General features: G+C 47.3%; 1 protein-coding gene across 1 annotated transcript in view; it reads left to right on the top strand.

The window, feature by feature from the left end:
* Nucleotides 1-17,815: 17,815 nt before the first annotated feature.
* Nucleotides 17,816-27,788, top strand: part of TRIT1 (tRNA isopentenyltransferase 1) — a 15,272-nt gene continuing 5,299 nt past the window's right edge. Inside the window, exons 1-4 of the mRNA XM_044285625.1 lie at nt 17,816-17,964; nt 25,492-25,632; nt 25,706-25,801; nt 26,597-26,767. Coding sequence (XP_044141560.1) covers nt 17,830-17,964; nt 25,492-25,632; nt 25,706-25,801; nt 26,597-26,767 — 543 coding nt within the window. The 5' untranslated portion in view covers nt 17,816-17,829. The remainder of the gene's footprint in view (nt 17,965-25,491; nt 25,633-25,705; nt 25,802-26,596; nt 26,768-27,788) is intronic.

The raw sequence follows: 27,788 nt of genomic DNA, 5'->3' as shown, positions 1-27,788 counted from the left end.
GTATGATAGAATGACACTACATGACAGATAGGGTGTGTGTGTATATGTATATAATAGGAAAAGGATGGCATGGCAGCCTGGTCTGGTCTAGATCGTGACAAGCCAAAGGAGCAGGGTTTACACGGGGGGGGCCCATACAAAAATTTGCTGTGGGGCCCAGTCACCTCTAGTTACGCCCCTGGTAAGGGTCCATTCACTCGTCCGTAGTGTATTGAGGATCCATCCGGCCGGGGCCCCCATATAACTGCCTATTCTTGTCTGCAATTGCGGACCAGAATAGGACATGTTCTATTTTTTTTTTCTGGAGCTGCAGACCGGAAGATCGGGGGCACGCTCTGGAAATGCAGATGCGGACAACACACTGCTGTCTGCATCCATTCCTGCCCCATAGAGAATTAATGGGTCCACACCTGTTCCGCAATTAGCGGAACGGATGTGGATCCATTCTACGGATGTGTGAATGGACCCTTAAAGACTAAACATATCCTCCAGTTATCCAGAGAAGTATTTTTCACCCATTCACAGGGTAGGTGATAAATGTAAGATTTTTTTTTGGGGGGGGGGGTGTTGACTTCTGGCACCCCCACGATCCTAGAAAATAAGGTCCCAGAGTCCGTGAGTGGAGCAGTAATGTGAATGTCTGTCCACCGTTCCATTCATTTTTATGGCACTGATGTACACAGTGATCCGTTCTTGGGATGGTTTTGAGGACAATCGGGTGGACCACAGTGATCTAACATTTGTCTGATCTAGTGACAGAGACCCTAATTGAAGCACTGGATCAATTACTTTTTTTGGCTTTTTCATTTTCATAAAAGCTCCAGAGCATGTCGAGCACTGGAGTCCCAATATCGGAGCTGCAGATTATAAGAAAACTGGGCCAAGAGTGAACCAGTCTTGTTCAGGGTCTCTGTCACCAGTTTGTCCTGAAATAGGACAGCTTAAAGAGGACCTTTCATCGGTCCAAACATTGTGAACCAAGTATCATGATCTGTACAGCGGCGCCCAGGGATCTCACTGCACTTACTATTATCCCTAGGCGCCGATCCGTTCTCCTGCTATGCCCTCCCAGGTTGTGAGCTCTGCGCTGCGATTGGCCAGCGCTACAGCCTAGGAAAAGGAGACGCCCAGGAGAACAAGGGCAGTCTCCGCCTACTATAACCAAGTGAGCGAAGATACTGGGAGAACGGAGCGGCGCCCTGGGATAATAGTAAGTGCAGTGAGATCCCTGGGCGCCGCTGTACAGATCATGATACTTAGTTCACAATGTTTGGACCGATGAAAGGTCCTCTTTAAAGAAGACCTTTCACCTCTCCTGACATCTGTTTAAGTAATTACTTGCATTCCCTGTGGATTATGACACTGCCATTCTTTTCTTATTCCCCCCACCAAAACTGTTGACCCCTATCTGGACCTACATTGCTAACTGCTAGTAATTCATTCATAACTTCTAGCAGGAATAATTAAGGAATGGTACAACATAGGCTACTTTCACACCTACGTTAGGTGCGGATCCGTCTTGTATCTGCACAGACGGATCCACACCGATAATGCAAACTCTTATCTGTTCAGAACGGATCAGTTTGCATTACCATGAACAACATTTTTTTATTTATTTTTTGTTCATGATAATACAAATGGATCCGTTTTGACTTACACTGAAAGTCGATGAGAGGTGGATCCGTTTTCAATTGCACCATATTGTGTCAGTGAAAACTTATCCGTCCATATTGACTTGCATTGTAAGTCAGGACTGATCCGTTTGGGTCCGTATTGTCAGGCGGACATCAAAACGCTGCAAGCAGCGTTTTGGTGTCCGCCTCCAGAGCGGAATGGAGGCTGAACGGAGCCAAACTGATGCATTCTGAACGGATTCTTATCCATTCAGAATGCATTGGGGCTGAACTGATCCGTTTTGGGCCGCTTGTGAGCCCTGAAACGGATCTCACAAGTGGACCCAGACTTGCCAGTGTGAAAGTAGCCATAGTTTTAAGAATAGTTGTGTATTTTTTCAACCGTATTAGCTTTAAGTCCATCAAATTAAACCAAAGGGGGGGCGTGGCTAACTGCCGACATGAGCGGTCGCATCTGATCTGAGCTCCGGCTCCCGCTAAGCATCCTGACTAATCCTGAGCATTGACACAGTCTGCATACTCACAGAATTGTTGGGTGACACGACGAGACCCCACAGAGACCCTGCAAAACTTCATTATGGGTCCCAGCAAAGCTCAAGCGGCGGCTGACCGCCTGAAAGAATATGCGCGCCAAGACTCCCAGCATGGCGCCGCAACGTCCGGCACGCCCCGCACTCAACACACTCGCGGCCAGGCGGCACAGCAGGCGATTGATGAGGAGCATGATACCCCAGAGCTCTCGCCGAAGGAGGCATATGAACAGCTTTTGACAGCGATTCTGGCCTGTCAGACTTCCCTCACCACCAAGATTGACGAGGTGCGTGTGGATGTGGGCCTTCTTAGACAAGATGTCCAGCAGCTCAGGGAGCGTGTGAAGGGAGCGGAGGAGAGGATCTCTGACTTGGAGGATCTCACCCGCCCCATGCCAGCCAAGATTCATGCCCTGGAAGACTCGGTCTCCTTGTGGAGGCAAAAGTGTGATGACCTGGAGAACCGGGCCAGGAGAAATAATGTGCGCATCTTGGGCCTGCCGGAGCGCTCGGAAGGGCCTGATCCTGCCACTTTCCTAGAAGCCTGGTTTAAATCTACCTTCCCGGAGGCTGCCTTCTCCATGGCGTACGCAGTAGAGAGGGCCCACAGGGTTCCGGCTCGCCCGCCGCCACCTGGAGCTCCACCTAGACCGCTATTGGCACGTATGCTGAATTGGAAGGATCGCGACCTTATCCTTACGCAAGCGAGGAAGAAGCAGACCATCATGTATGAGAACACCAAAGTGTCCTTGTTTCCAGATTTCTCCGCGGAGCTTCAGAAAAGGCGTGCGACCTTTGTCTCTGTCAAGAGAAGGCTTCGGGACATGAACTTACCTTACTCCATGGCGTACCCAGCCAGGCTGAGAGTGGTGGATGGGGAGAAATCGTTTTTCTTTACTGACCCTAGAGAAGCGGATGATTGGGTCGCAAGGAAATCGCGCAGAGTGGCGCCATCTTGAGGTGCAGTATGGCTCTGACACCTCTACTCTCTGTTTCCCGCTTTTTCCCTGTTCCGGGACTTTATCAGCGGATCCTGTTGCTCTCTGAGGGTGGTGTGTGGATACTTACGTTTGTGGACATGTTCTAGTCCTGGACTTTGCAGCGCTCGTGACACCCATCCCGGAGTGAGTTTTGCTTTTGCCTGATTTTGTCACTTGTCATGTGTCATTATGCTATACAATATTAGGGGGGCTGGTCAGATACCTGCATGGTTTTACTACCATCTTGTACTATGCGGGTCCCTGACTTTGCTGCCACGGGGACAACAAGTTCCCATTCTGGGCGAAATGTATGTTACTGCACTATTTGTTCTTGGCATGTCTTGTTTTGCCTTATGTTTGTATACTTAGTTTGGGCATTAAGTGGTACACCATTTAGTACAATTAGTAGAGGAGGTGCGATTGGTGAAGTGGTGGGAGGAGACTATTCGACTTTGCAGCGGGAGGGTGGATCCGTGTTGATATGTGATGTGCGGATGCTATGGCCGCCCTGACCTTAATGTCCTGGAACGTGCGAGGGCTTGGGGATGCGGGTAAGAGGTTGTCTGTTTTTACACATGTCCGTCGATATGCTCCTCACATACTTAGTCTTCAGGAGACCCACTTGACACCTGATACTGACGCTAGGCTGCGGAAACCGTGGGTTCAATGTGCTTATCATTCATATGGTTCCTCTCACTCCAGGGGCGTGTCTTTATTAATCAACCGTTCTGTTAGATGGGAGCTACACACAACTGTGAGCGACACGGAGGGTAGATATGTGTTTGCTTATGCGCATGTGAATGGCGCTCCGTTTGTGATCCTGAGCGTTTACTGTCCCCCTCCAGCTGACCTAACCATTCTACAGACTGCACTCCTGTTTGCAGCTCAATTTCCGCATGCCAGGCTTTTGTGTGTGGGGGACATTAATATGGTCATGGATTCACGGAAGGACCGCTTCCATGCTTCCCCGGCCTCGCCGGCTCGTAGCCCCCCTACTTTGCTGGCGGCTTGGGCTGGAGAGGTGGGCTGGCTGGACTTATGGAGGGAGAAGCATCCAGACCTGATAGAATACTCCTGTTTTACTCCTTCCCAGGGAGCCTTGTCCAGAATAGACTACATGTTCGGTTCCCCTGATGCTTACTTGGAGTTATCTGACGTTTTTTATGGCCCTCAAAATGTGTCTGACCATGCGCCCCTGATTGCGCAGTTTAATGCTGCACAGGGAACGATCTCCCGTTTGAAAATGAGAATTCACCCATTTTGGTTGACCCTATTGAAGGAACAGGATAGGATACCGGACCAATTGCAGGTCTTCCTGGGAGTGCATGATGCTGAGACGAATGCTCTCCTTCTTTGGGAAACAATTAAGGCATATTTGAGGGGATGTCTTAAATCTTCGATTTCATTTATCAAGAGGGATACTAGGAAACAAGAGGACTCCCTCAATGCTTGCGTTAGGGAAGCTGAAGCTAGGTTCCTGTCAGACCCTTCGGAGACACATAGGCAGGATTGGCTGTTGAAAGGCAGGATGTACTTAGTCCATCTGCATGAAAAGAGTAGTCGCAGGCTATTCTTTTATAGGCAGCAGGCCTTTGAGGTAGGAAATAAGGCGGGAAGACTTCTGGCTCAAATAGTGCATAGATACACCTCTGCACCACCGGTTTTGCGTATTCAGGCTCTGGATGGAGTGATTAAAGACTCTGTGTCAGACATAGTGGCGTGTTTTGCTGACTTCTATCGTGAGTTATATCAATCACGAGTGTCCTACTCTGAGACTGAACTTGAGCATTACCTGGATGAGATTTCTTGTCCGTCACTCTCAATGGAAGACAGCAACCTATTGGAGGAGGACATAACTCTGGAGGAGATTCAAGCCGCAATTGCTGGTTTGGCAAATGGGAAGTCTCCTGGTCCTGACGGGCTGCCTCTGGAGGTATACTCCAGGTATGTTGACATCCTTGGTCCTCAACTGAGAGAGATGTTAAAGGAAGCGTGGCGTCTTGGTACACTTCCGGACTCCCTATATGAAGCATCCATAGTAGTGATTCTCAAACCAGATAAGGAGCCGACGGACTGCGCTTCCTATCGGCCGATATCTTTGCTGAATCTGGATTACAAAATTCTGACAAAGATCTTGGCCAATAGGTTGAACAAAGTGGTATCTAGCATAATACACTGCGATCAGACTGGGTTCATACCCGGGAGGTCCACTTCTAGTAACATCCGCAGAGCGCAAATCATAGCCCAACTTGGAGCCTGCCAGGGGAGACAATGGGCGATGGCCTCGCTAGATACAGCCAAGGCCTTCGATTCGCTGGAGTGGCCGTACCTGCTGAGGGTGTTGGGGAGATTTGGCTTCGGTCCTAAGTTCTTACAATGGATTCGGATACTATACAATAATCCGAGAGCTAGTATTTTGGTCAATGGCACGGCCTCCCCTTGCTTCCCATTGCAGAGGGGTACGAGGCAGGGTTGTCCTCTTTCTCCCCTCTTATTTGCAATTGCCATTGAACACCTGGCCTTACGTATCCGCCTTGACTCATCATTCAAGGGGGTTGGTTTGGGGGGGAGAGAGGACAGAGTGGGTCTGTATGCAGACGACCTCATACTATACATGAGTGACATGGATACCTCCTTACCTCGAGCTATCACGATTATAGAGCAATTCAGCCATTTCTCTGGGTTGCACATTAATTGGGCTAAGTCGGCCCTGATGCCTTTATGGCGTTCCGATTGGCCTGCAGTTCACCATAACCTGAGGGTGGTGGACCACTTTAAATATCTGGGGATTATCATTACCAGAGTACCAGGTGACTCTTACTCCAGGAATGTTGCCCCACTGGAGGCCATATTCACTGAGAAGTTCAAGGTGTGGAAAACCCTCCCGCTGTCTGTTATGGGCAGGATCAATCTGATCAAAATGGTCTTGTTGCCTAAAGGGCTGTACATTCTGGGACACGCGTGCACCCCTATACCACGGAATCTATTGGACCGGCTCCACTCCTCAATGACTCAGTTCCTATGGGGCAGAGCCAGGCACAAACTTGCCTTGAACACATTACAGCGGCCCAGGACACAGGGGGGGGCGTCGCTGCCGAACTTCCATTTGTATTTTTTGGCAGGACAGCTAAAGTTTTTGGCTGGGTGGGTCAATGGGAAGCCCTTGCAAAATATGGATTATTATCTGCAGCAGCACTTGGACATATCTAACTTGTGGCCAGTGCTGGAGAAGGCTAGCCCCTTGTCGAGACGGTTACTACCGGTACACAGGTTGGCACAACAAGTCTGGAGGGATGCTAAATTGAGGCAGTATCAAGACTGGGCCGACACCATACCTCTGTGGGATAACTCCTTATTCCCCCATTTGCAAGGGATTGCAGGTACGCATGCTTGGGCAGAAGCCGGTGTTGTAGCTTTGCGGGATTTGTACAGTGGAGGCGTCCTACGCTCATTCTCTCAAATCCAGGAGCAATATGGTTTGGCACGCACCCACTTCTTTAAATATCTGCAGATTAGGCATGCTCTGCAGGAGCAATTTAGAGATAGAAACAGGGCCATATCTTCTTACCCCCTCATAGGAGTTATTAAATCTCAGGGACCCCGGGGCGTAGTATCTGTGCTCTACACCCATCTCCTAGAGAATCACATGTCCGCGCAACCTATACTTGCTGAGGCACGGTGGAAAGGGAATATCCCGCTTCTTTCGGCGGAGGATTGGTCGGAGGCGTTAGAGGCGGTAACTAGGGTATCTCCCTCAATCAATAATAGGTTGATCCAGTTATTTATGCTACACCGCAGCTATTTGACCCCCACTAGATTGCATAGGATGGGGAGACTTCCCCACTCCAACTGTTTGAGGTGCTCTCACAATAACGCGGATTTTTGGCATATGATGTGGGAATGCATTCACATTAAGTCATATTGGCAGGCAGTACTGGGTGTGCTCTCATCTTTGGGCCTAGGTCCTGTCCCGCTATGCCCTAAGGTGTGTCTGTTGGGTATCCTAGACAATGATGGCTGGACTCATTATAACAAGATATTCCTGAGTGAATCTCTGTTCTTGGCCCGTAAGGTTATTGCCCTCAAATGGATGGCGGATGATTTCCCGACTTTGGGGATATGGAAAAGGTTGGTTAATCAGGTGATCCCCTTTGAGAAAGTGATATTTGTCAATAGAAAGTGTCCAGATAAGTTCCAGAAAGTGTGGGGACTGTGGTGTGACTCGCACTTAACAACCTCAATGGGGTCTGCGGTCTCAGTTGGTCCTGGACAGGATCGGTTTTGAAAAAATTTTCCTTTTTTTTTTTTTTTTTTTCTGTTCTGCCCTATTCGATCTATGGTATCTCTGCTGTGTAAGCCCTGAAATGATGTACCCTCTCTGCGTTTGATTAATTGTGGATGTATAATCACTGTCTTTACATGTGACCAGACCTGTACTATGTTTTGGTATCCTCTATGCAATTGTACCACTGATGTGCCTTGTTACTCTTGTTTCAATAAAACGAGTTTAAAAAAAAATTAAACCAAAGGATGGGTGAGTATGCTCCAGAATTCTTATTACAAGTAGTTACTAAACCAGACATGTCGGCAGAGGTTCTCTTTAAAACAATGCCAGATTCCCCTTAACGGGGCAGTTTGTGCGTGCGTCCTGCTGAGCAGAAGCTGTGGCTCAATTGACCACTCTGCATGACAAAGTGCAATGCTATCCCTGCTAGTAGAGGAAAAAGGATGTTGTAGGTTGCTGACCTACTTGTGTTATTCTGGGTAATTTATCCAAAAAGAAAAATTGATAAATACTAAAATCATACGCACAGGCTTTTCTTTTTTTGTGCGGTAGTGATAGTTTTAGATTTTCTGAGGTTGTCCTACTGGTTGTGGTTTTGCCCATTGACTTAGGCCTCTATTACATGTCAGTGAGCCACAGGCTTGTGCTGACCATGGTCCATTGACTTTGTGTGTATTCACCAATCTGTGGTTTTCCACGCATGATACGCACTCAAGGATAAAATAGAGCATGCTTCTGTGACACCATGGAAGCATGCTCTATTTTATCCGTGACTGCGGATCTCTTGCGCATATTATAAATGAAAGACACGGATGCCATCTACGTTTGGTCCATGGTTTTCACGGATTTCATGCTAGGAGATGCCCTGAAATTTCATTTTCAGCCTAGCAGTGTCTGTGAAATATGGATAGCCCATGGACCAATCACTGATTCTTCACCAATGCAGACCTCCTAAGTGTCCCTCTTTTTGACCCAAGTCCATCTGTCCCTCTTTGCTCCTTCAATGTCCCTCTGTTTGGTCTGTGGTATAGATTTGCATTATTGCATTCACAATATTGAGCCAGAAAGTGTCTCTCTGGTTAGAGCCTGTCTTTTATATGATTTCATTATTTAATGCAGTTGGGATTTTAGAAATTTCTCCAGTCAGATTATTTTTGTGCTATTTCGTAAGACAAAACTACTGAAGTGTATAGATATGCAGCAAAAACGAATCTTTCACACAGTGAACCATAAGCGTCCCTCTTTGACTGTCCAAAAAGTTGGGAGGTATGCCTGCACACTTATACATGGGGTTCGTATTGCGTTTTTTGGTGAATGTGCCTGTCCGCTCCTGAGGATTTGTTTTTTTCTGCTATCCATTTATTTTGACTGCACCAGCGGCACATATCTATGTTTGCAATATGATAGTGAATAGTAGTGATCTGTCATATGATCAGTCTATAGAAAATGCTTACATTTATAACCTGTCTAATGGTGTAATCCATGCAGTCATAAATGCTCTAGTAACAAATCCTCTAGTCTAAACTATAGGAACCCTGCAAATGGAACTGCCTGCAGCCTTTTCTTGTATGGGATTTTCAGATAACTGGGGCTTTACAGAATTGCCTGTCATGTCTGCTTGTTTTAGTTGCTGCATCAAAGTGAAAATCCACATAAAAAACAGGGTGGCTCCAGCAGCCTCGCGGAGAGCACCATAAAGGGTGCCATTTGATGTGCAGACTGTTGTGCGCGCTGAATCCTTTGGTGTCCTTTGTCTTTGTTCTGCACCAGACACAATCTGCTCACACACCCAGCGTAATTCCTCTAGAAACCTATCATGTCCCTAGCGTTATAAATGCACTCCTCGTCCTTGTTCCTATGGCAACTGTCGCTGTGATTTGACAGAACTGCTCGTGGTTACTATTGGATGGCAGATGATGCTCGGTTTCTAGGTTCTTGTTGCTATAGGGCTGCTGATACAGGACCAGTCGGCAACCTACCACACGCACAGCCTCAACCTGAGTGGATGAGAGAGGATTTAGGAAGAAGGTTATTACGTGGTCAGAACAAATAGATTGTTACATAAAGCCTGTGTAATGTCTCAGGAAGCTTGCTGTGGTTGTTTGCGTTGGCACGTGCTGTATATACAGTATTCTAGGTCAGTGAGTATGTATGGGGAGGTTTATCAAAACAGGAGTAAAGGAAAACTAGCAACCAATCAGATTCCTCCTTTCATTTTCCAAAGGATCTCTGAAAAATGAAAAGTGGAATCTGATTGGTTGCCATGGGCAACTAAGCCAGTTTTCCTTTAGAGCAGTTTTGATAAATCTCCCCACATTGTTCACTTTTCCTTCCAAATCTTTATTTGCTTTTAGGTGCTTTTGACCAAATAGAGCCATAGTGAATGCCAACCTTAGCCGTAATTACAATGCCTAAATTGTGTTAGGGCTCATGCACATGTCACTTCCGCAATCCGGAAGGTGCGGAACAGAGGCACGGAACCCCACAGAAGCACCCGGGAGTGCTTCTGTGGGTTTTCTGTCCGTGCCTCAGCACTACAAAAAAAGTACTACTTTTTGGTGGTGTGGACAGTTGGATATGGGTTGAGGGCCCCATTCAAGTGTGTGGGTCTGCTTACGCAGACGGTGGTCATACGATCTATGCCCGTGCCTTGTGGACCTTAATTTGTGGTCCGCAGAACAGACTCGGCCGGAGCATGTTCTTGCGCATGAGCCCTTAGGATGAGTTCACACATTGCATATATTTCTATCATGGATTAAAATAGTATCGCAGATTTTCTGATCCCCTCCCTACCCTTTTTGTTGTGGAAAAGTTTGCTGCAGATTTAAAGAGCACCTGTCAGCAGGGTGAACCCTTTTAAACAAGGTATACTACCTGGTAGGGTTGATTCTGCTGGTCAAAACGATGCTTGTCTTGTGAAAATCGGTTGCTGCATTCTGACGAAAAATAGACTTTTAGGCGTCATGCACACGACTATGAATTTTGCGATCCGCAAAAAAAACTGATGATGTACGTGTGCATCCCATATTTTGCGGAATGGAACATCTGGCCCCTGAGTCTGTAATGCGGACAATAATAGGATATGTTCTAATTTTTTACGGAAAGCAAATACGAACATACGGAAGCAGAATGCACACGGAGTAACTTCTGTTTTTTTGCGGACCCATTGAAATAAATGGTTCCGTATACGGTCCGCAAAAAAAACTGAATGGACACGGAAAGAATATACGTTCGTGTGCATGACAGGTATAATTTTATTCAAGAGGATCAACTCAACCAAGCAATATGCCTGCTTTAATAGGGTTCATCCTGTTGACAGGATGAAATCCAAAATAAAATCTGCATGTAACGCAAGTGGATTACAATGTATTTCTCTGGTGCAGATACGTGGATTTATTTGTGGGAAAAAAAAATGCTCAATCTGTGTACTCACCCTTGAAATTTAGTTCCCAACCTCTGCTCTCAATGGCAGTTGCGGAACGGAAGCTGATTGATGACACTACGTGTCCCTGCACAGTGGGTGGCTGGGATCACTACAGTACAGGGAGGAAAAACCGCACAGTGATGCCACCCCTTCAGTTCCTAGGATCAGTGATATATAAATTCCTGTGATGGGTATAAGTTTATCACTTTTAAAAGTGCACCTCCAGTTGAACATTGATGGAAAAATCAAGCAGAGCTATCTGCAAGTGCTACATGCTGGGATTTTGTGGATGCACAGGGATGCATCTGCTTGAGATTACGGACAGTGTGGCCATGGAGATGTTTTATGTGAAAACTTTACTAATGTTGTCAGTGTAGTTAAGGGCTGTTTCACATGAGTGTGTGAAATCCGGAAATCGCGCGCTGAGCGTGATCCTCTGTTCTGGACTTGCAGGAGCGTGTGGCATTATCATGTGCCTTCCTGTGTTTCATGTTAATTATCTGGTTCAGAATACACATTGACAAATATCTTATTGGCCATTTCTAAGTTTCTGATGGGGGTCCTGTGTTCAGGACCTTCATCTATTAGAGCAGAGCACATCTCAAAATGATGAAGATCCCCAGTGGGTCAGAAATGTGAAATTGGAGTGGTTTTAGAGCAGAGTTGCACAACCTGCAGCCCACAATGCCATTCTGTGTGGCCCCCTACTATCTGGTCATAGACATGCTTTTGTGTGGCTGGGCACATGTACGTTTGTTTCATTTGTATTTATTGGTTTATAAAGAACAACATTACAAAAGAAAGGCAATAGTCTTACAATGGAAATGTCAGAGGGAACAGTAGCACACAGAGTGAGAGCAGGTAAGTACTACTGTGTGTCTATCTCTGAGACCCACATACAGCCAGGTCCATAAATATTGGGACATCTACACAATTCTAACATTTTTGGCTCTATACACCACCACAATGGATTTAAAATGAAACAAACAAGATGTGCTTTAACTGCAGACTGGCAGCTTTAATTTGAGGTATTTAAATCCAAATCAGGTGAACGGTGTAGGAATTACAACAGTTTGTATATTTCCCTCCTACTTGTTAGGGACCAAAAGTAATGGGACATTTGGCTTCTCAGCTGTTCCATGGCCAGGTGTGTTATTCCCTCATTATCCCAATTACAATGAGCAGATAAAAGGTCCATAGTTCATTTCAAGTGTGCTATTTGCATTTGGAATCTGTTGCTGTCAACTCTCAAGATGAGATCCAAAGAGCTGTCACTATCAGTGAAGCAAGCCATCATTAGGCTGAAAAAACAAAACAAACCCATCAGAGAGATAGCAAAAACATTAGGCGTGGCCAAAACAACTGTTTGGAACATTCTTAAAAAGAAGGAACGCACCGGTGAGCTCAGCAACGCTAAAAGACCCGGAAGACTGAAGAATTCTTTCCCTGGTGAAGAAAACACCCTTTACAACAGCTGGCCAGATCAAGAACACTCTCCAGGAGGTAGGTGTATGTGTGTCAAAGTCAACAATTTAAGGGAAGACTTCACCAGAGTGAATACAGGGTTCACCACAAGATGGAAACCATTGGTGAGCCTCAAAAACAGGAAGGCCAGATTAGAGTTTGCCAAACGACATCTATAAAAGCCTTCACAGTTCTGGAACAACATCCTATGGACAGATGAGACCAAGATCAACTTGTACCAGAGTGATGGGAAGAGAAGAGTATGGAGAAGGAAAGGAACTGCTCATGATCCTAAGCATACCACCTCATCAGTGAAGCAGGTGGTGGTAGTGTCATGGCGTGGGCATGTATGGCTGCCAATGGAACTGGTTCTCTTGTATTTATTGATGATGTGACTGCTGACAAAAGCAGCAGGATGAATTCTGAAGTGTTTCGGGCAATATTATCTGCTTATATTCAGCCAAATGCTTCAGAACACATTGGACGGCGCTTCACAGTGCAGATGGACAATGACCCAAAGCATACTGCAAAAGCAACCAAAGAGTTTTTTAAGGGAGTGGAATGTTATGCAATGGCCAAGTCAATCACCTGACCTGAATCCGATTAAGCATGCATTTCACTTGCTGAAGACAAAAGACAAAACTGCTGAAGACAAAACTGAAAGGAAAATACCCCAAGAACAAGCAGGAACTGAAGACAGTTGCAGTAGAGGCCTGGCAGAGCATCACCAGGGATGAAACCCAGCGTCTGGTGATGTCTATGCGTTCCATACTTCAGGCTGTAATTTACTGCAAAGGTTTTGCAACAAAGTATTAAAAAGTGAAAGTTTGATTTATGATTATTATTCAGTCCCATTACTTTTGGTTCCTTAACAAGTGGGAGGCACATATGCAAACTGTTGTTATTCCTACACCATTCACCTGATTTGGATGTAAATACCCTCAAATTAAAGCTGACAGTCTGCAGTTAAAGCACATCTTGTTCGTTTCATTTCAAATCCATTGTGATGGTGTATAGAGCCAAAAATGTTAGAATTGTGTCAATGTCCCAATATTTATGGACCTGACTGTATATTGGCAGAATAGGGACAATTCAGAAAGGAGGAGATGAAGTGGAGAGGTGACTATTTTTATTGTCGGCTACGGCAGTGGTCCTCAACTCCAGTCCTCAGGGCCCACCTGGCGGTCATGTTTTCAGGATTTCCTTAGTATTGGGCAGCTGATATAATTAGTGTCCATCCATCAGGATTTACCACAGGTATTCATTCTGTGGGATACTCCTAAATCCTGACCGGCATGTGGGCCCTGAGGACTGGAGTTGGGGAACCCTGGTCTACGGGATTAAAGAGACACTCGGCTGTTTCATCATCTCACATAAACTACCATGGAGAGATATGAGTGAGCAGTGTGAACTGGGGAGCAGGGAACCCCATGCTACCAATAAGTGGGAGTCCTGGAGGTGGAGCCGCCACTTATCAGACATGCCATTAATGTCTCAGATGTCTTTGGACAAGAAAAGTTTGTATTTCTGTTCTAGAAGTCTGTGAGCGCTGGTCTTCCATAGCACTTGGGAGGTCAGCCAAGACCTGGAAACCATAGAGAGCTGGCTACTTTTCATCTGTTTGCTATTAAGGACATGACTGTTTTGGCCCGCGTCTGATCCACATTTTTTTGCGGATTGCACACAGACCCAATCAATTCTATGGGTTTGCCAAAAATGTAGAAAGCACACGGATGTTGTCTGCATACATGTGGTTGTTCCGTAAATTATAGAAGTGTCCTATTCTTGTCTATTTTGCAGGCATTTCTACTGTATTTTTCAGATTTGAGGTCTACGGACTGCAGTATGGATATGGCTGTGTTCATGAGGCCTAATGAACATCTGTTTCTTTGGAGAACCCACCATATCCAGTATCACAAGGACATCCCACTGGTTTCAGACTGTCATTTGCTGTGAAGAACAGGGTAATCACTGGGGACAACCTATTGGCAGCTCATCATTGGGGAGCCCACAAAGGTTGTTTTCCAAAGCAGGCCACCACTATATTAAAAAAAGTTTCACTGGCCTATAGATTTTTATTTTCAACTTTTTAAGTTCCCCAATGTGCCTCTTGAACAATCAGTAAGACACCAAGTGGTACACTGAAACTGAACCATAAGTGTGTAAACTTAAAGGGGTTGTGCAATCAGTAAAAGTTACAAGCTTAAAACTGTCCTCATAAGACCAATTACTTACTACCTACTAGCCCTTTCAATGTGAGCTGAGACTCCCCTGAGAAGTGCTCACATGATGTAAAGATCCCAACTTTCAATGCTGTGGCAAGATATCTCATCTGACAATCATGTGATCTCCCCTTTCTGTTGTCCTGCACCCTTAGGGCTCATGCACTGTGGGTCCGCAAAAAACAGGTCCTGGACATTTTTGCACCGCATCACAGATGCAAACCCATTCACGTGGAACGGAGGCACAGAACCCCACTGTGCTTCCACGAGGGTTTCTCTCTGTGCCTCTGCACCGCAAAAAAATTTAACAAGTTCTATTTTTTTGCAGTGCAGATACAGTACAGACCAAAAGTTTGGACACACCTTCTCATTTAAAGAGTTTTCTTTATTTTCATGACTATGAAGGCATCAAAACTATGAATTAACACATGTGGAATTATATACATAACAAAAAAGTGTGAAACAACTGAAAATATGTCATATTCTAGGTTCTTCAAAGTAGCCACCTTTTGCTTTGATTACTGCTTTGCACACTCTTGGCATTCTCTTGATGAGCTTCAAGAGGTAGTCACCTTAAAATGGTCTTCCAACAGTCTTGAAGGAGTTCCCAGAGATGCTTAGCACTTGTTGGCCCTTTTGCCTTCACTCTGCGGTCCAGCTCACCCCAAACCATCTCGATTGGGTTCAGGTCCGGTGGCTGTGGAGGCCAGGTCATCTGGCGTAGCACCCCATCACTCTCCTTCATGGTCAAATAGCCCTTACTTTCAAAGTTTTCCCAATTTTTCGGACTGACTGACCTTCATTTCTTAAAGTAATGATGGCCACTCGTTTTTCTTTACTTATCTGCTTTTTTCTTGCCATAATACAAATTCTAACAGTCTATTCAGTAGGACTATCAGCTGTGTATCCACCTGACTTCTCCTCAACGCAACTGATGGTCCCAACCCCATTTATAAGGCAAGAAATCCCACTTATTAAACCTGACAGGGCACACCTGTGAAGTGAAAACCATTTCAGGTGACTACCTCTTGAAGCTCATCAAGAGAATGCCAAGAGTGTGCAAAGCAGTAATCAAAGCAAAAGGTGGCTACTTTGAAGAACCTAGAATATGACATATTTTCAGTTGTTTCACACTTTTTTGTTATGTATATAATTCCACATGTGTTAATTCATAGTTTTGATGCCTTCAGTGTGAATCTACAACTGTCATAGTCATGAAAATAAAGAAAACTCTTTGAATGAGAAGGTGTGTCCAAACTTTTGGTCTGTACTGTAGATCACAGACCCATTCAAATTGAATGGATCTGCATCCGTCTGTGGAAACCGAATGGTCGGGCAACGGCCGTGTTCATGAGCCCTTAGATTGAGAGTGCTGGCGTGTAGGGAGTTTAAAGGGGTTCTCTAGGAATGATTTAAAATGGCCACCAGCAACCTGTCCTAGAACGTGAGAAGGACTGGGTGCCTCCACTTACAGAGCTGCCCAGGGGGATGAGGGGTGGGATCTCACTACACTATGCTCTGGCACTTGGATATACTACATATTGGTGAGCGTTCCTGTCAGGCTGCTCAGCCATAATGGCATATCATAGGCAGTATCACATCATTATCTTCTATTGTAGGGCAGTGTAGTGAGCACTTGCCCCTCAACCCCTAGACAACTCTCCAAGTGGAGGCAACCAGTCCTGCTCACATTGTAGTACAGGTTGCTGGTGGCTAGGGATGAGCAAATCGATTTCGGATGAAACATCCAAAGTCGATTCGCATAATACTCCGTTTGAATACTGTACGGAGTATAATAACTTCATAAATTAGTTTCTTCTGTAAAAAAAAACATTTCCCAAACTCGAGTTTCGGGAAATGTTTTATTTTACAGTAGAAATAGATTTATTAAGTTTTTATGCGAAGTCTCACAAGACTTTGCGAACTTATAACTTCGGCTCATAGGAGCCAATACATTCTAATACTGTACGGAGAGCTCGCTCGGTACAGTATTTAAACAAATTATTATGCAAATTGACTTTGGATATTTGATCCGAAGTCGATTCACTCATCCCTACTGGTGGCCATTTAAAATCTCGGAGAACCCCTTTGTAGTTTTGCAACAGCTACAGGTTGGCCATCCCTGCTCTATGCCATGCTATTATCGCCACTGGACGGAAACCTAAAAAAATCCAGGAAAAGACAGTGGCCCACAGCTATTAGGACATGCTCACACCCAGCAGATATGCCATCACGGATTTTTGCACAGCAAATCCTCACCATTGTTCAGTACCAGCAAAGGGGATGGAGATTGTGAGAAATCTCATCCACACACTGTGAAAAACAAAAAAAATCTGCATTGTAAATTGACCTCTAGCATGGATTTGAAATTTGCAGCCTGTCAATTTATGCTGTGCAATGCAAAGGGTTAAACCACGTTTCCAGGGCAAAATCCACAGGTCATTCCAATGGGGAGATTATCAAAACTGGTGTAAAAAGGAAAGCAGGCATAGTTGTCCCTAGCAACCAATCAGATTGATTCTTTGATTTTCCAAAGGTGCTCTGAAAAATGAAAGCTGGAATCTGATTGCCCGGTTTCCTTTTTACACCAGTTTTGATAAATCTCCCTCAATGTGTTTACTCCAGTTCTCAGGGTAAAAGTCACATAAAAACATGCACCAAATTTGTAGAAATATTAGAACATTTTTCTTCTCGTTAAAAAAAAAAGTGTCTCCCAGGACACTTAGGCTACGTTCACGCATTTCACATGTATTCAGCGGTGTTTGTCCGGCCAATTTGCTCCTCCATATAAATGTATAATGTGAACACAGCCAAATATTTGTGCTGTGGCTTTGGCTCATAATGAAGAGATGCCAGATCCACAGTACAACAGCCATCGTTGGAACATCTTTGACATATAATAGGGTCCATCGAGTTGGTGCAGTGGTTGCCTCATATCTGATAAAACTGCTCGTGCAGATTGAACCTCTGATGCAAATGTGAATACAGACTTATGTCATTTTTGCTGTTAATGGTAATTTTCTGTCATCAGTTTGGCCAGTGAGTTAGACTCAGTCAGTTCTATCATGTCTCTGTTGTTTTTGGCGGGCAGAATAGTATTAGGCACCCAGTCCCTGTATCAAATACTATAAAATCTCCCTACAATCATGCACCAGATTCCCTGATGTATAATGTACAGGAATCCTCATCTTCTGCAGTCGATCTAACGTCGCTAGGGGGAAAGCTGGTTGCTAGGGACGGTCTCTGCCTCTTCCTGTTCTTGGCGGTGTGCGGGCCGCGGCTACGGAAAGATGGCGGCGCACAGTGTGAAACGTTGTTTACCACTGGTAGTTATTCTTGGGGCCACTGGAACCGGCAAATCCAAGTTGGCGCTTCAGCTGGGCCGGAGACTCGGAGGGGAAGTGATCAGCGCGGACTCCATGCAGGTGACAGGACCAGGGGAGACATGGCTCCCTGTTTATACGGCTGTGTACGGTAGAAACATCTGTCTGGTATATGGCTGTTCCAAAAAGTACTGACCTCCACACTGCCCAGCGTCTGGCAATTATGTGTGTCGGTTCAGTCCATCCATGTGCTGTGTTGTTAGGTCATGTTCATATGGAGCAGTATTAAGTGCTGCAGAGCTGGCATATCTGGCCGCCTTCACATAACCTTTTTAAGCTGGGGAAAATGCTTGTAAAGTAACAGAAAAAGCACACCATGCACTTCTAGTTTCTAGATACCTTAAAGGGTTTTTCTGAGATTTTAAAACTAAAGACCTATCCTCTGGAAAGTCGCTTAGCTAAAAAATTAGTTATAATACCGTACATAGATTGATCTCCGTACAGTATTAGAACTTTTGGGCTCCGATGAGCCGAAGACAGTTATTCGCAAAGTTGCACGAGACTTCCTTGAATAACTTAATTGATTCTTAGGCCTCATGCACACGGCTGTTGTTTTGGTCCAAAACTGCGGCTCGGATGCGGACCTCTTCACTTCAACGGGGCCGCAAAAGATACGGACAGCACTCCGTGGGCTGTCCGCATCCGTTGCTCCGTTCTGTGTTCCGCAAAAAAAATATAACCTGTCATACTCTTGTCCGCGTTTTGCGGACAAGAATAGGCAGTTAAATCAATGGCTATCCGTGCCGTTTTGCGGATCTGCGATTTGTGGACCGCAAAACACACAACGGTCGTGTGCATGAGTCCTTACAGTGAAAATCCTTGGAACCAAACTCTGCTTCGGTTCCAAGGGACCACTGGGAACCAAAGACGAGTTCAGTTCCAAGTTTTGAACTGGTTTTTCACTGTAATAATCAATTACTGAAGTTATTCAACGAATCTCTCACGTGACTTCGCGAATAACTTACTTCAGCTCATCGGAGCCCGTATATTCTGATACTGTACGGAGACGAATCTCCGTACAGTATTATAAAAAAAATTTTTTGCGAAGAGGCTTCAGATGTAGCATCTGAAGCTCGCTTCGCTCATCTCTAGTCATCAGTATCTAATCGGTGGTGTTCCGATACCCGTGACCCCCGCTGATCAGACGTTTGAGAAGGCACTGGCGCTCCTGTGAACGCCGTGTTGAGCGAACTTGTGTTTTCAAGTTCGGCGTACAGGTTCGGGTTCTCTAACAACCCTGTTATGGATTCCGCTACCACGGACCATAACAGAATCCTATGACGGCATGCGCCACAAAAGCCTGTTTACATCCGGCTGGCTATGGCCATGGTCACATGCCCCTCTCCAGCCAATGACTGGCTTCAGCGGTGATGTGGCCACAAGCAGCATGTCACTGCTGAAGCCAGTCATTGGCTGGAGAGGTGCATGTGACCATGGCCATAGCCAGCCGGATATAAACAGCGCGAACACCAGAAGATGGAGGCAGCACTGAGGATCGGTGTGGAGCAGGTAAGTATGCATCTTGTATTTCAGGGGCCATGCTGCAAGAATGTGTTAAAAACCTGGAAAAGTGGCAACATTTCCTTCCATCCTGCCTCCTATTCATAAATCGGCGCTTTCCTTCACTGCAGAGGTTGGCGCTCATTGGTTATTACCACCTCCAGTTACAGGCGCCATGTAATACCTAGTAAGCACTTTGCTTTAAACCTCATGCACACGTCCGTGGACCGCATGATACCGGCCTGGATTTCTTCTGAGTGCAGGAGCGCATGGCGTCATTGGTGGCTATGATGCTGTGCACTTCCTGCTGCCGCCGCAGTACAGTAGTACACTGGTATGATCTATACCAGTGTTACTGTACTGCAGCAGGAAGCCCATGGCGTCATAGCAATCAATGACACTGTGCGCTCCTGCACTCAGAAGAAATCCAGGCCGGTATCACGCAGTCCGTGTTCCACTGACTTGCGCATGAGGCTTTGCTAGTGGGGAAATCGCTCATTGGTTAACACTTTAATGACTAGACACTTTTTTTTTGTAATTTAGTGCACCTGGTGTTTGTAACTTTTTTTATTTGTTGGACTACCTAAAAAATGTTTTATGTGACACACAGGGTTTTTTCATTTATTTTTTTGTTTCACACTTAGGCCTAATGCACACAACCGTATTTTGCAGTCCGCAAAAACGTATTATTGTCAGTAATGCGGACAATAATAGGACATGTTCTATTTTTTGGCAGAACGAAAAAATACGGACACACGCAAACGGAATGCACACGGAGTAACTTCTGTTTTTTTTTTCCTGCGGACCGATATACGGTTTGCAAAAAAAAAAACGGAATGGACACAGAAAGAAAATACATTTGTGTGCATTAGCCCTTATTTCCATCAGTTATTGTGAATGGATCCGCGGTGCAGAACGGAGGCACGGAACCCCATGGAAGCACTACGGAGTGCTTCCATGGTGTTGCTGTCCGTGCCTCCGCACCGCAAAAAAATTGAACATGTTGTCGGCCTCCCATTGTTGTTAGGTTTCTTCTTGAAGCGGTGTGCAGACAGACGCCACGTGAAGCCACGGCGGGGTTCACTTGCAATTCATCTTAATTCAGTGGAGTTACACCGTGAGTGGGTCTGTGCCATTAAAAGTGAACAACTGCTCTGTGGATTTTGCTGTGTGAACATACCCTTAAGTTTACTTTATTTTGGGGTTTGTAAGAAAAAATAATTTCATGGTGTTTGCCACCGTATGTATTTGCAGTCCACAAACTGCATATCCGCAAAGTATGGGTACTAGCCACGTGCATCTCGCACTTTCCTTGGTCCGATTTGGGAACTTATAATTTAAGGCCCCTCGCAGACGAGTGTCATGCTGCGTGTCCGAAGCGCAGCTCCCGGCTAGACCTCCCAGAACTGACGGGGTCACATAGTATTATATTGATTTATGATGCTATATAACCTTTAGGGCTCATGCACACAAACGTTTTTTGGGTTCCTTATACGGACCATATTTTGATTCCGTATACGGTCCATATACAGAACCATTCATTTCAATGGGGCCGCAAAAGATGCGGACAGCACTCTGTGTGCTGTCCGCATCCGTTGCTCCCTTCCGTGACCCCGCAAAAATTATGAGACATGTCCTATTCTTGTCTGTTTTGCGGACAAGAGTAGGCATCTCTATAATGGCCCATTATAGACACTGGGGGCGCTACTGGGGGTTCCATTATAGACACTGGGGGGCGCTACCGGGGGGGTCCATTATAGACACTGGGGGGCGCTACCGGGGGGGTCCATTATAGACACTGGGGGGCGCTACCGGGGGGGTCCATTATAGACACTGGGGGGCGCTACCGGGGGGGGTCCATTATAGACACTGGGGGGCGCTACCGGGGGGGTCCCATTATAGACACTGGGGGGCGCTACCGGGGGGGGTCCATTATAGACACTGGGGGGCGCTACCGGGGGGGGTCCATTATAGACACTGGGGGGCGCTACCGGGGGGGTCCATTATAGACACTGGGGGGCGCTACCGGGGGGGTCCATTATAGACACTGGGGGGCGCTACCGGGGGGGTCCATTATAGACACTGGGGGGCGCTACCGGGGGGGTCCATTATAGACACTGGGGGGCGCTACCGGGGGGGTCCATTATAGACACTGGGGGGCGCTACCGGGGGGGTCCATTATAGACACTGGGGGGCGCTACCGGGGGGGTCCATTATAGACACTGGGGGCGCTACCGGGGGGGTCCATTATAGACACTGGGGGGCGCTACCGGGGGGGTCCATTATAGACACTGGGGGGCGCTACCGGGGGGTCCATTATAGACACTGGGGGGCGCTACCGGGGGGGTCCATTATAGACACTGGGGGGCGCTACCGGGGGGGTCCATTATAGACACTGGGGGCGCTACCGGGGGGGTCCATTATAGACACTGGGGGGCGCTACCGGGGGGGTCCATATAGACACTGGGGGGCGCTACCGGGGGGGTCCATTATAGACACTGGGGGGTCCGTCGACCTACCGGGGGGGTCCATTATAGACACTGGGGGGCGCTACCGGGGGGTCCATTATAGACACTGGGGGGCGCTACCGGGGGGGTCCATTATAGACACTGGGGGGCGCTACCGGGGGGGTCCATTATAGACACTGGGGGGCGCTACCGGGGGGGTCCATTATAGACACTGGGGGGCGCTACCGGGGGGGTCCATTATAGACACTGGGGGGCGCTACCGGGGGGGTCCATTATAGACACTGGGGGGCGCTACCGGGGGGGGTCCATTATAGACACTGGGGGGCGCTACCGGGGGGGTCCATTATAGACACTGGGGGGCGCTACCGGGGGGTCCATTATAGACACTGGGGGGCGCTACCGGGGGGTCCATTATAGACACTGGGGGGCGCTACCGGGGGGGTCCATTATAGACACTGGGGGGCGCTACCGGGGGGGTCCATATAGACACTGGGGGGCGCTACCGGGGGGGTCCATTATAGACACTGGGGGCGCTACCGGGGGGGGTCCATTATAGACACTGGGGGGGCGCTACCGGGGGGTCCATTATAGACACTGGGGGGCGCTACCGGGGGGGTCCATTATAGACACTGGGGGGCGCTACCGGGGGGGTCCATTATAGACCACTGGGGGGCGCTACCGGGGGGGGTCCATTATAGACACTGGGGGGCGCTACCGGGGGGGTCCATTATAGACACTGGGGGGCGCTACCGGGGGGGTCCATTATAGACACTGGGGGGCGCTACCGGGGGGGTCCATTATAGACACTGGGGGGCGCTACCGGGGGGGTCCATTATAGACACTGGGGGGCGCTACCGGGGGGGGTCCATTATAGACACTGGGGGGCGCTACCGGGGGTCCATTATAGACACTGGGGGCGCTACCGGGGGGGTCCATTATAGACACTGGGGGGCGCTACCGGGGGGGTCCATTATAGACACTGGGGGGCGCTACCGGGGGGGGTCCATTATAGACACTGGGGGGCGCTACCGGGGGGGTCCATTATAGACACTGGGGTCGCTACCGGGGGGGTCCATTATAGACACTGGGGGGCGCTACCGGGGGGGTCCATTATAGACACGGGGGGGCGCTACCGTGGGGGTCCATTATAGACACTGGGGGGGCGCTACCGGGGGGGTCCATTATAGACACTGGGGGGCGCTACCGTGGGGGGTCCATTATAGACCTGGGGGGCGCTACCGGGGGGGTCCATTATAGACATGGGGGGCGCTACCGGGGGGGTCCATTATAGACACTGGGGGCGCTACCGGGGGGTCATTATAGACACTGGGGGGCGCTACCGGGGGGGGGGTCCATTATTAGACACTGGGGGGCTGCTACGCGGGGTGGTCCATATAGACAAACTGGGGGGCGCTACCGGGGGGTCCATTAATAGACACTGGGGGGCGCTACCGAGGGGTCCATTATAGACACTGGGGGCGCTACCCGGGGGGGTCATTACTGGGGGCTGCTACCGGGGGGGTCCATTAGAGACGGGCGCTACCGGGGGGGTCCAGTATAGACACTGGGGGGCGCTACCGGGGGGGTCCATTATAGACACTGGGGGGCGCTACCGGGGGGGTCCATTAGAGACACTGGGGGGCGCTACCGAGGGGGGTCCATAGAGACACTGGGGGGCGCTAACGGGGGGGTCCATTATATACACTGGGGTCGCTACCGGGGGGGTCCATTATAGACACTGGGGGCGCTACCGGGGGGGGTCCTTATAGACACTGGGGGGGCGCTACCGGGGGGGTCCATTATAGACACTGGGGGGGCGCTACCCGGGGGGGGGTCCATTATAGACACTGGGGGGCGCTACCGGGGGGGGTCCATTATAGACACTGGGGGGGGCGCTACCCGGGCACTGTGGTGCCAATTAAATTATTCCGTCATTAAAATCGGATGCAAACAGCTGTTAAAAACATAGACGGACAGAAAATAGATGTACTCATGGATGCAAAATGGACAATCTTGTGAATTTACCCTAACATGTTGGAATTCAGTTCCCTTTTCTTTATGAATTAACATCCTCTCGTTTCTGAACCGTGGAGTCATGTTTATTCTGGTTTCTCTACCAGGCAGTTCCTGTTTTCATTGTTTACTGCAGTGTGAGTAAGGCCTCATGCACACCGCCGTTGCACTGGCCGTGTGCTCCCCGTATCACGGATGTGGACTCATTCACTTGAATGGGTTCGCAGTCCGGATCTGCGGTGCGGAACGGAGGTACGGAACCCCACGGAAGCACTACGGAGTGCTTTCGTGGTGTTTCTGTCCGTGCCTCAGCACTGCAAATAAAATAGAACATGTTTTATTTTTTTGCGGTGCGGACGGTTCACAGACCCATTGCCCATGCCTTTGGGACCGCAAATTGTGGTCCCCAATGCACGGAACGGCCATGTGCAAGAGGCCTAAATGAGTGAAGCTGTAATGTGAGCCACAATATAGGGAAAGTCAAGGAGGAAGAGTTATCAAACTGGTGGAAGAGTAACTAATGTTTGAGAGCTGTCTGGATCCGGCACTGCCTGAATGCCCGTCCATTATCAATCAGATTCCACCTTTCTCATTGGTTGTTATGGGAAATAAAGCCAGTTTTCTTTTCCACCAGTAGGATAAAGCTACCCCGGAGAGTCTCTGGCTGGTTGTGGATGATGCATTGCAGATGCGGTGCTATGTCTGCTCTGTATGGGCCCTGCATGCTGTCATTAGACTTTCAGTTGTAAGCTTCTCAATTCACCTGCAACAACAAGCAGCTATTTTTCCACATAGGTTCCCATAGGGCTCATATCACAATGGCTTAGATTTACTGATTGCAAAGATGGCGGAAGCTTATAACAGCTGTCTAGACCTGCAACAGATTTATCACAGGGGCTCAGGATGGATGATCTATTTGGTGAAGGGACTCTGACTTTATACCAACTATTGGGTGGGCCCCATGTCAACCCTGTTGGGGGGGGGGGGGGGGGAGTGTAGAAACCAGTGTAGATGCACCAAAGTGTGCACATTCTTTAAGGGTACACTCACACGGCCGTGTGTAAAAATACGGTTGTGTGAATGGAGCCAGACAGATTTATCTCGCAGACACTTCAGTAAGTCTGGGCCAATGTCAAGGCTGGTGTAGAAAACTTGTAAAATTGTTCGTAAGCCCCTTTTACATCAAATTTTTTGACTTTTTGCCCATTTGCACTGCGCTTGCTATTTTTCGGAAAATTGGGTTTAACCTATGCAGTCTGACTAATGAATGATCGTAGGATCTATACGAGTGTATTACTATACAGCAGCGGCGGCACGAAGTGCACGGCGTCATAGCAACCAATGACGCCATACGCTCCTGCAATGCCAATCCGGTATCTAACGGATCGCATTCCACGGACGTCTGCATGAGGCTTTATACATCACATGTCAGAGAAGTCGAGGTCAGAACGGGAACTCGCACTGCCACACGCAGCAAGTTTCTCACATTGAACTCCCTCGTGTTTGTCTGGCCTTACTTACAGCTCGATGGGCAGGTTTTGGGTACAGCTGTGGGTATGGGTTGGTTATAATTTGATGTCTCTTTTAGGTATACCAGGGCTTGGATATCATCACTAATAAAGTTACAGCTGAGGAACAGCAACTCTGTAAGCACCACATGATCAGCTGCGTGGATCCACTTGTCACAAATTTTACAGTAGTTGACTTCAGAAATAAAGTAGTGGACCTGATATCCTTTCTTCTTGCGGACATGATCATGTACTTGTAACCACTAGTGGCATTTATACTCCTTAATTATCCACATTGAAGATATATTTTCAAGAGAGAAAATTCCAATTGTGGTCGGAGGGACAAACTACTACATCGAGTCACTACTATGGAACGTTCTAGTTAACACGGTTTGTATACCATATCCACTTTTTGCATGTCTAAAGTTTTCATAACTTTTTGCTTGCTCTTTTGTTTCCTGGTTCTTGGACTAAGGGCTCAACCGTATGCGTTTTGCGGTCCGAAAAAAACATGTATGACGTCCTTCTGCATTCCGTATTTTGCAGAACACATTTTATCGCAAGTGGCGTTTCTGCGCTGCCCTTGCCACTTTCTGAAAAGGGGGCGTGGCATGTACAGGCCAGCGGGGCAGCCACATTTATTATTGTTTTCAAGCACAAATCAAGACAGAACACTACGGCATCTCTGAGCTGCGTACACTTAGTTCTGACGCATAGACTGCTGGAGTATGCGCTTAATTTATGACAAGGCCTGCACCTCGTCATAAATTAGTCGCATCCTCTGGCATGGCAGGAAATTGAAAAGACCAGCATGAAACACCAGTCCTTGATAAATCTCCTCCTAAGGGCTCATTCACACAAACTTATTTTCTTTCCGTGTCCGTTCCGTGTTGTTTTTTTTTGCAGAACCATTCATTTCAGTGGGTCAGCAAAAAAAAAATATGGACGTTACTCCGTATGCATTCTGTTTCCGTATTTCTGTTCCGCAAAAAATAGAACATGTCCTATTATTGTCCGCATTATGGACATGGATGGGACTGTTCTATTAGGGGCCAGCTGTTCAGTTCCGCAAAATAACGGAATACACACGGACGTCATCCATATTTTTTGTGGATATGTTTTTTTGCGGACTGCAAAATACATACAGTCGTGTGCATGAGTCCCTAAGTGTCTTATAAATTGCAGGGTTCTTATCCCATGGTAAAGACAGCTCTCCTTGAAGGTAAAGTCATAACTGACAAGAAAACTGAATTGGAAAAATTGGACTCTTTTGAACTTCATGCACGGCTGAAAAATGTGGACCCAGATATGGCTGCAAAATTGCATCCGCATGATAAACGTAAAGTGGCAAGGTGGGTATCCTATTTATTCTATTCATAAATTCAGCCATATTTCAGAGAATCTCAAATTATACTTGGATAAGTTGTGTATTCTAGGCTCCTGATATTGATGACCTATTCTCAGGATAGGTCATCCGTTTCTGACATGGGGGTTCATTTAAAGCAGGCATGCTCAACCTGCGGCCCTCTAGCTTTTGAAAAACTACAACTCCCAGCATTCCCGGACAGCATACAGCTATCAGCCTACAGAGGGCATGGTGGGAGTTGTAGTTTTACAACAGCTGGAGGGCCGCAGGTTGAGTATCCCTGATTTAAAGTGTAGTGGTGGTGCTGGGTTATTGCATTCAGTTAAATTGGGGCTGAGCTGCAGTAACCTGGCACGGCCACTACACTTTCTTTGGAGCTGTTCTTTCTGACACCAGTTCCGGAGGTGGCAGTGTATAGCTAATCGGCGGTAGTGCTGTGTGTCAGACCCCATTGAATGGATCATCAATATATGACAAAGTGATAGCTTTAACTAAACTTGGCAAAAGCCAGGTTGTCCAATATACAGGATTATTAAACAGAAACGTATATAAAAGTTACCAGTAACGGTAGAAAACCTTTATAAAAAGACAAAACACTAGAATGAAATGTTCTACTTTTACTTTATTTTGTACTCCTGGAGTCTGATACCTGGTTACCACTGCCCTGTCCTCTATGTTCCTTATGGGGACCACTAGTTAGATGGCAATATAGATGTGCGTACATTTTAATAAGTTTCCACATTCTTGTGTGGTTGGCCAGAGAGTGGGTAGATGTTGGACCATGTCATTGAGACTTCCACATGCAATCATCCTCATGTAGCCAGCGTCTTCATAACTGTCACACAACTATTAGTTACTATTAGGTACTTTCACACTTGCGTTGCTGGATTCCGGCAGGCAGTTCCGTCGGCAATCTGTATGCAAACGGACACCATTTGTAGACGGATCCGGATGTGGATCCGTCTCACAAATGCATTGCAATACCGGATCTATCTCTCTGGTGTCATCTGG

The sequence above is a fragment of the Bufo gargarizans genome, chromosome 3, assembly GCF_014858855.1.
Source record: "Bufo gargarizans isolate SCDJY-AF-19 chromosome 3, ASM1485885v1, whole genome shotgun sequence".
NCBI lineage: Eukaryota > Metazoa > Chordata > Amphibia > Anura > Bufonidae > Bufo > Bufo gargarizans.
The sequence above is the reverse complement of the archived record's forward strand: the minus strand, read 5'-3'. Positions and strand labels throughout refer to the sequence as shown.